The sequence below is a fragment of the Vitis riparia genome, chromosome 18 (assembly GCF_004353265.1).
Source record: "Vitis riparia cultivar Riparia Gloire de Montpellier isolate 1030 chromosome 18, EGFV_Vit.rip_1.0, whole genome shotgun sequence".
NCBI lineage: Eukaryota > Viridiplantae > Streptophyta > Magnoliopsida > Vitales > Vitaceae > Vitis > Vitis riparia.
In genome coordinates this window covers 15,094,589-15,109,094 of record NC_048448.1, presented here as the reverse complement: position 1 = coordinate 15,109,094, position 14,506 = coordinate 15,094,589, and the positions used below count along the sequence as shown (strand labels likewise).

The following is a 14,506-nucleotide window of genomic DNA, read 5'->3' as shown; positions in this document are numbered from 1 at the left end:
TTACGCCGTTCTCTATATGGCTTGAAACAATCTCCTCGAGCATGGTTTGACCGTTTTAGTTCTGTTGTTCAAGAGTTTGGCATGCTTCGCAGTACAGCAGACCATTCAGTTTTCTATCATCATAACTCTTTGGGGCAGTGTATTTATCTGGTTGTTTATGTGGACGACATCGTCATTACAGGCAGTGATCAGGATGGTATTCAGAAACTAAAGCAACACCTTTTTACCCACTTTCAGACCAAAGACTTGGGGAAACTCAAGTATTTCTTGGGAATTGAGATAGCTCAATCCAGTTCTGCTGTGGTCCTTTCCCAAAGGAAGTATGCTTTAGACATCCTGGAAGAAACCGGTATGTTAGACTGTAAACCGGTAGACACACCTATGGATCCGAATGTCAAACTTGTACCAGGACAGGGGGAGCCTTTAGGAGACCCCGGGAGATATCGACAACTTGTAGGTAAATTGAACTATCTCACCATTACTCGTCCAAACATTTCTTTTCCTGTGAGTGTTGTTAGTCAATTCCTACAGTCACCATGTGATAGCCATTGGGATGCTGTAATCCGCATTCTTCGATATATCAAAAGTACACCAGGCCAAGGTGTGTTGTACGAGAACAGAGGTCATACTCAGGTTGTTGGTTACACAGATGCAGATTGGGCTGGCTCACCCACAGATAGACGTTCCACTTCAGGGTACTGTGTTTTTATTGGAGGTAATCTAATATCTTGGAAGAGTAAGAAACAAGATGTAGTGGCCAGATCTAGCGCTGAAGCCGAGTATCGAGCTATGGCTTTGGCAACATGTGAACTCATATGGTTGAGACATCTTCTTCGAGAGTTGAGATTTGGAAAGGATGAACAGATGAAACTCATATGTGATAACCAGGCCGCATTACATATTGCATCCAATCCAGTCTTTCATGAAAGGACCAAACATATTGAAGTTGACTGTCATTTCATTAGAGAGAAGATCGCATCAGGATGTGTTGCTACAAGTTTTGTTAATTCAAATGATCAACTAGCTGACATCTTCACTAAATCTCTCAGAGGTCCTAGGATTAAATATATTTGTAACAAGCTTGGTGCATATGACGTATATGCTCCAGCTTGAGGGGGAGTGTTGAATATAATGTATTTATAGTGTATAACCTTTCCTTGTTAATATAGGACACATATATGGTAGGACACATGTATGGTAGTTAGGACTCTTAGCCTTGTAGGACTCTTAGCCTTGTATATATATATATATTTCTCAATTGTAAGTAGATCATTACATTAATGAGAATCAAGGTCTTTCTTCTTTCTCTCTCTCTCAACAGACATGAAGTCTAATTGGATAAAATCTAATTAGTTGAAAGTCATTTAGGATTTTGAATAGCTCAGTAGGAAGCTTTGGTAGGGTAAGTAGGGTAAATAGGGTAAATCTCATTAGTACAAAGTCCAATGTATACAAGGTTTTAATTAAGAATTTGAGCATGTTTTCTCTAAACATTCAATTACAACTAATGTCTTTTGTGATTCTTTTTTCTTTGCCTCTGAGTGGTTACTTTGTTTTGCTTCTTGTATTGTTAACTAAGATTTCAATGTGCATATCCGTCTCATGAACAGTTCCCCCACCTTTATTTTTTTTTAAAATTTGATAGGTAAATAGATTTCATTAAGAGCCAAAGGCTAGAGAAAAGGCATACACGGAGTATACCAAAGACAAAGAAGCAAAAAATAAAGGGACAAAACAAACATGACCCTTACTTGGTGGCTAGCTAGTCTACAAAATCTATCAAAGACAAAGTGTGTTCCTCTATATACATCCTAGCCCAATTCACAAAAGTGTACAAAAAAGTGGATTTAATGTCTTGATCGTTCCTCTCCATATCATCAAATGCCCTCCTGTTTCTTTCTCTCCAAATGGTCCACATCAAGCAAAGGGGGGCAGCTCTCCAAGCTTTCTTCCTTTTCTTGCCCACAAAGGAACCATGCCAACCTAGGAAGTGTTTTTTCATAGAGGAGTGCATCACCCATTGTACCCCAAACAGGGAGAAAATTAGAAGCCATAACATTCTGGCTTTCTCGCAAAACAGTAGAAGGTGATCTGTGGTTTCCTCCTCATATTTACACAAAAAGCATCTGTTGGGGATGCTCCAACCAAATCTCTTCAGGCGGTCCGTGGTGACCAACCTATTCCAAGCCGCCTCCCAACCAAAGAAACTAGCCTTAATTAGAACCCAAGGCGTCCAAATAGTTCTAGCCGGGAAGGGGGGTTTGGTATCCCTTGAGAGAGAGCTATAAAAGGACTTGACAAAAAAGGTTCCATTCTTGTTCTCTTTCCACCGGAACAAGTCCTCCACACCTCTTCTAATGGTCAAGGGATGAAGCTTGCTTAATAAGCTTTCAACTTCTCCCACCTCCCAATCATTAAGGTGTCTATTAAAACGAAGCCCCCAGCTACCTCCTCCTTCGTCTTCCTCCCAAGCCTCAGCAACCCATCCTTCTTTATTGACAGAGAGGTTAAACAAGATGGGGAAAGCTTCTTCCAGAGATTGATTTCCACACCACAAATCCTTCCAAAACTTCACTCTGGTGCCGTCCCCAATGATGAAGCGGGAATGAGAACGAAAATTCTCCCAACCTTTTCTGATGGCCTTCCAGACCCCCACCCCATACCGGTTTCTTGCAACTTTGGAGCACCATCCTCCCTCTTGAAGATCATACTTACTAAGGATAATTTGCTTCCATAGGGGCTCATTCTCATTAGCGAATCTCCACAACCATTTCCCAAGAAGGGCCTTGTTAAAAGTAGCTAGACTATGAATGCCCAAGCCACCTTTCTTTTTATCAGCACAAACAACCTTCCAACTCACCAAGTGAGGTTTATTCTCTAAGGCTCCACCGCCCCATAAGAAATCCCTTTGGATCTTTTCAAGCCTTGCACACACTCTCTTGGGTATCACAAAGAGAGAGAGAAAGTAGGTTGGGAGGCTTGAGAGGGTGCTTTTCAGCAGGGTAAGACGACCGCCTTTGGAGAGGTATTGCCTTTTCCAGAGAGATAACCTTTTCCTGAATCTTTCTTCCACTGCATCCCACACCCTAATGGATTTGTAGGGGCTCCAAGGGAAGACCCAAGTAGGATGTAGGTAAGCTCCCTATCTTACAACCCAAGACCGTCGCAAGAGTCTCCATAGGAAAGCCTTCCCCCACTGGGATGGCCTCTGTTTTATTCAGATTGACTTTTAATCCTGAAATCGCCTCAAACCACATGAAGGTCCAACTAAGGTATTGCAACTGATCTGCATCGGCGTCACAGAAAATTAAGGTGTCATCGGCAAACAAGAGATGGGACACGAACAACCCCTCACTTCCTCTTCCTTCCACTCTGAAACCGGAAATAAAGTTTCCATTTCTTGCACTGGATAACAATTGGCTAAGAGCTTCCATGGCCAAAAGGAAAAGATAGGGGGATAGAGGGTCGCCCTGTCTCAATCCCCTAGAGCTACGAAAGAAGCCCGAGGGGCTTCCATTGATAAGGATCGAGAAGGAAGCCGTGGAGCAGCACCATTTTATCCAATTAATCCATCTGTGTCCAAATCCCATCTTGGACATCACCTCCATAAGAAAGTTCCAATTGACATGGTTAAAGGCCTTCTCAATGTCCATCTTGAGAAGGAGGCCCGGGATGTTGTCTTTCAATCTAGAATCAAGGGCTTCGTTAGCAAAAAGAACAGCGTCCAAAATCTGCCTCCCATGGACGAAAGCATGCTGAGAATCAGAAATCACCTCCCCCATCATTGTTTTCAGTCTATTGGCTAGGACTTTGGCAAGCAATTTGTACACACTCCCTACCAGGCTGATTGGTCTGAAATCTTTTAGATCTTCGGTCCCCTCCTTCTTAGGAATGAGCAAGAGGAACGTGGAGTTTAAGCTTCTTTGGAAGGTCCCATGGAGGTAGAACTCCCTAAAGAGGCCAAAAATCTCTGGTTTAACAACGTCCCAACAGAATAACCAGAAGGCCATTGTGAAGCCGTCCAGACCTGGGGCTTTGTCTTCACAGAAACTGCTTAAGGCTGCGAAAATTTCTTCCTCAGAAAACATAACTTCTAGGCTGCTGGCTAAGCCTTCTCCCAACTCCTTGAAGTTAAGGCCATTTATACTAGGCCTCCAATCCCCAGGATCAGAGAGAAGGGTTTGGTAGGCACTGCAAACACCTTCTTTTATCTCTGCCAAGGATGAGAGATTCACCCCGTTTACTTTAATTTTGGATAGGAAATTCCCCCTTGCCCTAGCATTGGCCATTTTATGGAAATACTTGGTATTTTTATCACCCTCTCTTAACCAAATTTCCCTTGACTTCTGTCTCCAAGAAGTTTCTTCTAGAAGGGCCCATTTCTTATATTCCTCAAGATCCAGATTTTTAGCCTCTAGATCTTCAGGAGTAAGAGCGTTCTCATTCTCCTTGGCCTCCCACCGCTGCAAGCAGGAGAAGGCCTCTGCTCTGTTGAAAGAGACGTTGCCTACCACCTCCTTGTTCCATTTTTTCAGGTCCTTCTTAAGAGCTTTGAGCTTCTCAGCGATGCAGTGGTTGCTATAGCCTTCAACCGAATATCCATTCCACCAGCTTCTTACTAGGTCTTTGAATCCATCAATTTTCAGCCACATATTTTCAAAACGGAAGGGGCTTTTGCCTGAAGAGAAACCCCCAGCTTCTAGAATTATGGGGCTGTGGTTAGAGACCAGGCGAGGGAGAGCAGATTGTGAGATGGTAGAGAAGTGGTCCTCCCATTGGTCAGAGATTAAAAAACGGTCCAATCTAGAGGCAACTTGAGAGTTCAAGCCCCTTATCCAAGTGAAAGGACCTCCAACCAGTGGGATATCCCTTAGCCCCAGCTCCCCTATCACCTCTGAAAATCTTCTCATATCGGCTGTGAGTCTAGGGGCATTTCTTCTTTCCTCTGGATATCTAACAGCATTAAAATCCCCTCCTATGCACCAAGGGTCTTCCCAGAGGCCACGGATGGCTCCAAGCTCTTCCCAAAAGTCTTCCTTTTCGTTACCTATCACTAGCCCGTACACTCCAGAGAAGATCCAAGAGAATCTGTCACTGCAGTTTCTAAAACGAACAGAGATGGAGTACCCCCCCCCACTTTCTACCTCCAAATTCTCCAAAACTCTGTTATCCCATAAGAGAAGGAGTCCTCTTGCTGTGCCCCTTGCGTCCACTGAAGCCCAAATTAAGAAACCTTCCTACTCCCACACTTTTCACCAATTGCATAGAAACATCTTTCACCTTTGTCTCCAAGAGACAAACCAAATCAGCCTTCTGATTCCTCACCACTCCCTTGATCAGTTTTCTTTTATCACCATCATTAAGCCCTCGGACGTTCCAGCAAAGAATTTTAATTCTCATTAATCAACTGGAATCAAATCCCAGGAGCTCTGACCAGATCTTTTGGATATCCCTGATGTCCCCTTATAACTAACAGAGCATTCCAATCTTTTTAACTCTCGTTCAAATCGGGTGGAACATGATTTTTTCTTCTTCCTTCTCTTGCCGAGAGAGTTACTTCCAGTCCTCAGCTTCAATTTCGAAAGCAGCTCCAAAATTTCGACTTCATGCCCTTCAACAGGCATTCCCAAGACTTTACTAAAATGTAATAATTTGGAGAGCTCCTCTTCTGACCATCCTTCTTCACACGGGGGGTAATTCGACGAGTCTCTCTGCTTTGCCATGTTTTTTCCCAGATCAGAAGTCGGGGCTTTTGTCAAAATCACTGTCGACCCATCTCTAAGCACGATGGACAGGGGGTTCGGTGTCACTTCTACGTCCCTTGCCATTGAAATTAAAGGACTAGAGCCAGGTTCCCTTCCCCTCTCAAGCCCCGTGTCCCATAAAGGAGAAGAAGAAGAGGATGAGTCCCCTCTCAAGGAGATCGGGGGAAAAGAAGGCATACCTTTTTTATTACGAGCTTCGACGGGGGGGAAGCTCCTTCACAGATGTCGGCACTTCCACAAGGTGCGACGCTTCCAACTGGGTCGACTTACGAGCTTTGACGGGAAGGGAAGCTCAAACGCATGCATCGGCGATTCCATAGGGGGTGACGCTTCCAGCTGGGGGGTTTTGCTAGCTTCGACGGGAAGGGATGTCGTCGGCGCATCCAAAAGGGGTGACGCAACCTTCTGGGGAGTCCTTGAGAAGGAAGGAGTCGCGGAGGGGGTTCCACTCCGACGCAGCGAGCAGCTAGAGCTTTCTTGCCCTAAAGCTTTGGAAGGGGTTGGGCCGAGGGGTTTAAGAGAAGAACCCAAAGAGATTGGGACCTGGGCCTTCCCTAGCCCAGGCCCAAAGGGCCTTCCACATGCCAGGCTCGAATGGGCCAAGGCATCCAGAAGCTGGCCTGTTTCCTCAACATGGGCTTGGGAAAGGGGATGCTGGCCCGTCTCCATAGCGCGGGCAGGAGACGAGGGAGCAGCTGCACCCGTCATGTCTGCAGTAGGTGCACCAGTCCCCAGGATTGGCGAAGGCAGCTTTTCAGGTTGCAGAATGACTGAGGAAGGGGGCTGGGGGTCCACGCTCCCCATAGCGCGTGAAGGGGCCACCACTTCATCCCCAACCATCCAAGCACCGGGCCTACAGGCGGGGATCACAGAGGAAAGGCAGGGCTCTTCTTCCCACCATAGTTGCAGAGCATAACAGGAGGCGCCAGCGACTACCTGTAGCGAGCTTAGGTGTTGCCATCCTTTGGTTTCGACAAGGACTCTGGCCCACTTGAGGTTCCGACGCTTAGCTGTGTTTTCGTCCACAGCTACGTACCTCCCACAGGAGTCTCCGAACTACTTGAAGAGGCTTCTTCCCCAAAGATGCAGAGGGAGTCCTAAAATTCTAACCCACACATGGCGCGCATCCTCTTTATCTCCCTCAAGACATCCCACAGATGGCTTCCATTTTTCTAGGTAAAAGCTTCTTCCTCTGAAACATCTTGTCCCTGAACTATACACCCTTTCTGCTTCGTCCTCAAATTCAAACTCCAGAAGCATGAGATTTTCTCTCACGTTTGAAAGCCAGAGGTTGCCTTCCAAGAACCATGAGTTCTTCGCCCATGATCCGAAAGAAACAAGGTTAGGAAGACGATCAGCGTCCCCCACCCAAGAGCCCACAAGACACCTGCCCAGCAGCTCCTCATTCCTATCCAAAGTTTCTTTCTCAATTTCTAGCCAGACGGCATCGCGAGGCACTGGGCAGTCCCGAAGAGGGTATGAGCCTCTGCCTACGCTACTGTTGGGTGAGACTTGGGAAGGTACTTGTTTATCCAGCAAAACACCTCTCCATTGGAGGGGGGCGACTCCCACACTTCTCAGTTTACTAGCAAGCATTTTCCAGCCTCCAACAAGCCCCCTTCCTTCAGGGAAAGCCAAGGAAAATCTTTTGTTCTCCGCATCTTTTACAAAGCAGAACAAAAATCTTCCTGCTCTATTGCATCTGAGTTCCATACTATAAACTCTATCACCTTCTGACCAAAACTTTCTGAAAGGGGTTCTTTCCTTTAGCCCACAACATGATTCAACCCCTTCTAGCAGCAGAGATAAGCCTTTTTCCTCCAAATCTGATCCATGAAGAGAACTTAGGGCCTCTTTCACAGATCTTTCCACGCATTTTTCCTTTGTGGTCTTCTATGGTAATCTCAAAAGTCTTCAAATCAATGCCAAACCAGCACTTACCACCAGGGGAAGTTACCGGCATTTTTACCGGCAGATCGCAACAATTGAAGCAAAATTGTCATCAGCCAAAACCATATCTGAAGCACTCTGGAATTCCAGAGAAAGCCACAAAGAACAATTAGAAAAAGGTGTTAAAGAAATTTTAGTTCCCCCGCCTTTATATCTTCTTGAGAAGCAATACTTGCCATGCCCAAAAGTTTCAGTTCTAACTGGAGTCAAGTGCCATGCCAAAACACATCTTAGATCAATTCCTTGCAATGAACTCCACCCTCTTTCAAAAGACATCAGATTTCTAATGACAAATCTACCCTTGCTCCCAAATCATGAAAAGCTTCCCTCTTCTATTCCTTAAATGGAATAGCTTTCCTCAACTAGCCAATTTGCAAGATACCGCTAACTTTCACAGCCATGCAAGCAATCCCTTGTCATCATCAAAAACCCTAATTCTTTAAACATGTCTTTTTTGTTCCACCCAATAAAAGAAAGAAGGAAAAAAAAAATGTCATCATATCAGAACAGATCCTCCTCCCAACCAACACTTATATGCACAAGTATGAGCCATCTGTTGAACAGATGACATGACCCTCTGAATGCGTCAATCAGCTTTGTAAGTTCAATGAAGTGGTATAAAACAGTAAATCTTTTGATAGGCAAACAAAAATATCTTTAACAGTGCCACCTAAAGGGGACGCACCAAAGTACACAGGAAGTATTTGATAGCCAAATACAAAATAATACATTTTTTGTTGGGAAACCATGCACCATAAATTACAAAAGAATGAAACAATGTAAGAAATACATTGCAACATAGCCTCTCCCACAACAAACAGGTATAATACAATCATTGCTTGCTTGCTTGGAAGTCCATATTTAAATGGAGATAGCCACACTTGTGAGCATCCAAATTGGTGCTGGATAGGTTTAAGTATCAGTGGTATAGCTAAGAGACTCTAGAGTACAGTCCTATGTGTTAGTGTTTACTGAATAAAGAAAGGGGCTGATTAGGACAGATTCTTCCCACCAAAGATGGGTGCCACCATCTAGCTGTTTAGAGGGGACCATTATACTCCTTGATAGGCATTGTTTCTTGGTGTGGTGGTGCTGGTTGTGGGAAGATGGACAGTGTTTTCTTGCTCATTTGTTTAGCAGTGGCTCATGAGCTGATATTTTTCTCACAGGACTTCCCACACTTCCAAGTCATGATAATCGTCTTTTCTTAGTAATTGTTTTTTCACATGGTTTCATATAATAGAAAAATAGAAAAAACATGTTGCATAACAACCTGTAGCTCTACACATATTCTTCAATGCAATCAAATATTCAAGTTTATCCAATCTTATGCAAGTGGGTCTATCCAATATATGCTCAAAATGTTCTCTATTTGCTGGTATAGCTAGTGGATTTTTAAATTTCTTTGTTTATCTTTTCTATGACAGCAGATTTTCTCTCTATTAGGTATTCAGAAGGTAATGCACTCCTCAATAAAGAAGGCCCTTCCAAGCTGGCATGGCCCCTTCCTTGGAAGAAAAAGGAAGATAGTTTGGAGAGTTGTTCCCTTATGCTTGTTTTGGACAATATGGAAGGAAAGAAATAGGTGCATGCTCGAGAATACCAAAAAATCTGATCAAGCGATCAAACAATCATTCATGTATAATTTTTGGAGTGGGTTCAAGTGTTCATTGGAGAAGCTCTTTGTCCATGTTGGACTTTCTTGATTGGCTGAGCTCCATGTAGCAGGTGGGAGTAATTTTTTGTGTACCCCTCTTGGATATGGCCTTTTTGTGCTTTTGTATACACCATGTATACTTAAGCGCACTTTTTGTTAGATGCTGTTAATATCATAAATATTTGCCTATCAATATATATATATATATATATATGAAGCCAATCTCTCTGGAATAAATGTGCATCTTATATCCGGTTCAAGAATCATTCTCTATCTAAAGCTATGGCCCATATTAGGCCACATTTTCTTTTTCTTTTTCATCTTTGCTAGGCCCAAAGAGGCCTAAACCACCATATCCATATATTCAGCATCCTATTTTCAAATTGTACCTCTTTGTGGTTCACCTCCAAATGACGCAACACCAATGAGGTCTTGGTAGTTTTAATCCACTTAGTAACAATAAATATATTACCAAATTCTCTAGGACCATCCTCTGCCTGAAAATAATCTCCACATTTCACCGTCTGCACATACATTTCAAAATAAGATTCACAAAGAATCAGCATGAGATGAGCAAAACTGAATTTTGTCAAAGAAAATTCATGAGAAATGTAATGGCTAAATATCTAAGTTGCAACTAAACAGAAATTACTAACATTGGACATGGTTTTACCATTTTACCATGAGAGCTATAGGCAAGAATATATAGAACGTACAGAAAATATATTCATTGATTAAATTACAAAGAAAAAACAATTACTTGCATTTGCTCACAAACCATCTACATAAAAAAAAACAGAGCTAATGACATTCCAGTGAAATGTAAATAAGTTTTTAAAATTTAATAATTTACATAACACAAATAATGGTGTTCAATTAACCTTGCCGAAAGAGATTACTAGATGGGCAGAACAGTTAGTCATCTATAAATATAGCCATAAAATCTTCAATTTCCTTATAACATGACCTGCTGCTTACATTAAGACGAGATTATGCTCGATGAGTAAGAAAAACTGTAATTGATTAATCTTGTCAGACAAATTGCTTAATAGGTTAAAGAGTTTATTACACAAGGTTCTTTGTTAGAGGAGGTAGATGATGGCAATGGGCACCTACCCAACTTTAAGGGGAGAGCAGAGTGAACAAAGAAGCAAGAGGCAAAGTGGGCATATGGTAGTAGCCTCTTGAAGGGTCTCACTTGGAGACAGTGAGAAATGCAGTCATGGCAAAACAGCCCCCCTGCATTAGCACCCCTCTCCCTCCCAACATATATCTGACATGGATTGCTGATGTTCTTCCAATTCTCGCCCTAGTGAGCCTCCCATTGCAGCCACCAAACCCAGACCTCTGGAATATCCCATGTACACAATGGTGGGGTGGGCCAAGCCAACTACAAAGATGAGTAAAGCCCATCTTGACATCTCCAAAGCCTACTCCCATCTCAGGCAGGCAATAATGTATTTGAGTTTTCTACATTAAGCACCTTAAAAGGAAGTGTAGGGAATATCCTTGGAGCAACAAAAAGATCCTTAGGGGACTCCCCTCTTGGAGAGGTTTGCATTAGTTATTAGAGGTATCCTCCTGCTGGGGTGAGAATGCACATGTATAGCTGACCACTAAAGGTGGGGTGGGGAAGTGGCCTCTCATAAGCAAACACTCATAACCTTCGCATGTTAGGGGTGCTCCTTTTTTTACCTCATGAGATGATTTCTTCCATCCTAAGATGGGTAGAGGAATTCCCTTTAGTCCTAAGATGGCGGTTGTCACCACGTCCTAGCAAAGGAAGAAAATAGGGAGATTATGACAACAAAAGTGACATGGAGATAAAGTTACATGTTGCTCTCAATTAGTAATTCTGCGTCAAATGAGGACAACTGATGCATGGTCTCTGATTGCATACATTTGTCACTAGTAGTGTCGTTCTGCATGTCAGACTGGACAAAAACAAATATTGATAGGTCCAAGTGTTAATGCAAAATAGGTATCAACAAAGCCATGTATGTGAAGAGAATAAATCTAAATTATGCTCCCCTAAGTGTAGATCAGGAAAATGGTGAAGTCCTGACGATGATGAATCTCCAAAATCTACTGAAGAAAGGAAATCCTAAATTCCTCTATCAAAAGTATTTAGGTAATTTTGCAGTTGTTTGAAGATTCTTGAGAGCCATGATTAGTTAGTACTTGGTATTTGAGTTTCATTTAGAATTTGAGATTGTTTTTTTCATTTGAAAATTTCACCTTAAAAGAAGTTATGGTATTTCTAAACTTTTTGTTTCCTGAAAAATTTATTTTTCTAAGGTTTCCATTTTAATCATTTTTAGGATCTAGAAATCTTTTTCATTAGAACCTTTTATGATAAGAAATTTTTATAAAGTTTAAATTTCTAATTCTTAAAAAAAAAGTCTCTATTTGCATTTTTTATTTTTAATGTTTGGAAATTTTGAAAGTTTTAGGAAACATATGAAAATCCTAATAAGTTATCATATTGGTTAGGTTTCTTTTTTCATGGTTTTATTTAGTTTTTATGATTTCTTGCATATCTTGCAATTTTCAATAGTGGGACTTCATTGCTTCTCTTTCAGATATGAGATTCCTAAAAGGCCATAGTGAGACTCTATAGAGAATTGTGTATTAGACTTTTATTTGCCTTTTTTATTAAACTTTCTATAGACAATTGTGTATTTTTGAGAAAGATTTCATTTCCTTCTTTATACCTAATATTTCAATACAGGAATATCCTTGTTTCTGATAGGAAAGAATTCCTATCCTTCTTCTATATCTTTTCTTTCTTATATTTTACTTTAATTTTCCTCAGTGCTATAATTGTATTCTCATTCCTCTCCTTCATCCATAAAAATTGATGTACTAGCCCACCTTATTTGATTATAGACAACTATCATGGGATTAATCCTACATCAGTTTTGGTATCAAAGAAAAAGGTCTTGGCTAGAAGGTACTAGCTCAAGAGTGAACAAATTATGCAACCAAGATTCAAGGCTACAATTTTTTTATGCTATCATCGGTGAACACACCAAGGGCAAAGAAAGAGGAGGATTAGATATTACATCTTCTGAACTTGTGTTGCTTGCCAAGAGAAACTATGCGCTCTGATTATTGATGGAGGTAGTAGTTCTAGAATGACGCCACAAGAACTTGTTAATAAGTTGAATCTGAAGGAGAAACATCCAAATCCCTTTTAGATAGCATCGATAGATGATAACTATATTTCAATGAGTTTTCATTGTCGAGTAACATTTCATTTTAGTAATAACTTTTGTTTTGAAAAACCACAATAAAGAACAATAATAAGGAGAAGAAAATAAGGGAACCAAAATAGAAAATACACAAAGCACACAACGCTTTACATGGTTTTGCTTAAAGACTACATCCACAAGCAAAGACAAACAAGAATTTCCACTATTATTCAAGGAGATTACAATCCCTAGAGTTCTTAAATCTTAAAGCCCCAATTACACCCAAAATGAAATTCTCTCTTTCAATTAAAATATTTTCCTATATATATTCTTAATTACGTAGGAAGATTTCATATAGGAAACCAATTGTATTATAGTCAAAGATACCCATTCCTAAAAAAAGATATGACAATAAGATGTTTCCTTAGTAATATTATGAAAGTCCTTTACATTAATATATTTTGCGAGGAAAGTATTGATGACTTATAAATTGACTCACAATAGAATTTGAGACACATTCCAATGATCTACACCTTGGCTCAAATTCCCAATATTCAAACAAACTAAAAACTCTTCAATGTTACTTTGCTCCCATACCCCTAAGGGGCTTGTAGATATTGTAGTTATCAATTAAGCTTAGGCAATCCTTGAACTTAAATGTAGGAACAAATTAAGTAGTCACATATGTTGGAATCTTCATTACAATGATCTCTTCATTGGTGTTTGTTACAATAAATGCATAAGCAACAAAATCATCACTAACATACCTTTGAGGTAGCTTAATTTGCCCCCTCATTCTATCCTTAACAAAACTGTATTGTTATTCTTATGGTCCATTTTTTTTATCATCAAGATGTTGCACCTCTTCCTCATTTGGCTTTACTAAAAGCTTCTTTTCTATGGTTCCTAAAGCTTTAGACTCAAACTCCACTTTCTTTGTCACACAAGGGTTATTTTATGTATTAAATTATTTCTTCCACGGACTCATCAAAGGTCCAATTCTACTAATCCAAAATTTGAAGGATTTTGAATCTATGCCCCATGACTTGTATCCTTTTACACCATTTGCATATTCTAAAAATATACATTTCCTTGCCTTTGGTTCCAATTTACCTTCATTCATATGAGTATAAATAGGACAAAAAAAAAAAAATCTTAAATTTGCATAATAAGAAGGGAAGTAGACCATATCCCTTTAGGAGTCTTACAATTAATAGAAATTGAAGGAGATCTACTTAAAAGATAATAAGTTGAATGAACTGCTTCAGCCCAAAATTCCTTTAACAACGCTACATTTGAAAGCATATACTGAGTTGCCTCTAGAAAAGTTCCATTCATCAGTTTTGCAACACCTTTCTATTGTGGAGTATGCATAATTGTGTTGTGTCGCACAATACCTTCGTTATGAACTCTTTCTCATAGAATTCCATCTCATTGTCAATTTTCCTATTTGATTCTTGATTATAAATTTCCATTGTTTGAACTTTCCAAAGACATTCTTATGTTTCAAGATATATACCTCAACCTTTCTAAAGTAATCATTAATGCAGATCAATATATATCTTCCACAACCATGTGATACAACCTAAGAAGGGCCCTAAAGATCTAAATGGATGTAATCTAAAGTAACTTTTGTTCTATGAGCAATTGCACTAAATTTAACCCTACATTGTTTCTTGAACACATAATGCTCACAAAAATCCAGCTCTCCCATTTTGTCTACCAAGCAAACCTCATTTGCTCAAAATTGTCAAACCCTCTCTCACTCATAATGTCTAAGTTGCATATACCATAATCTAGTAGCCTCTAAAATTGATTTTGAGGTTGAAGCTACAGTTGCACTTATAACCATGCTACCCTGCAATGTATAAAAGACCATTTATTTTTTGTCCTTTCATCACAATAAGAGAGCACCCTTTGAGATTCTCATAATTTCACCT

General features: G+C 40.6%; 1 protein-coding gene across 3 annotated transcripts in view; it reads right to left on the bottom strand.

The window, feature by feature from the left end:
• The window catches only part of LOC117906467 (protein-tyrosine-phosphatase PTP1), a 38,699-nt gene that overhangs the window by 12,145 nt on the left and 12,048 nt on the right, over nucleotides 1–14,506 (bottom strand). For 2 of the 3 annotated variants that reach the window (XM_034819488.1, XM_034819489.1), the window contains exon 5: nucleotides 9,762–9,896. The exons of the other annotated variant lie outside the window; for it this stretch is intronic. In XM_034819488.1, coding sequence (XP_034675379.1) covers nucleotides 9,762–9,896 — 135 coding nt within the window. The remainder of the gene's footprint in view (nucleotides 1–9,761; nucleotides 9,897–14,506) is intronic. 3 annotated transcript variants of the gene reach the window in all.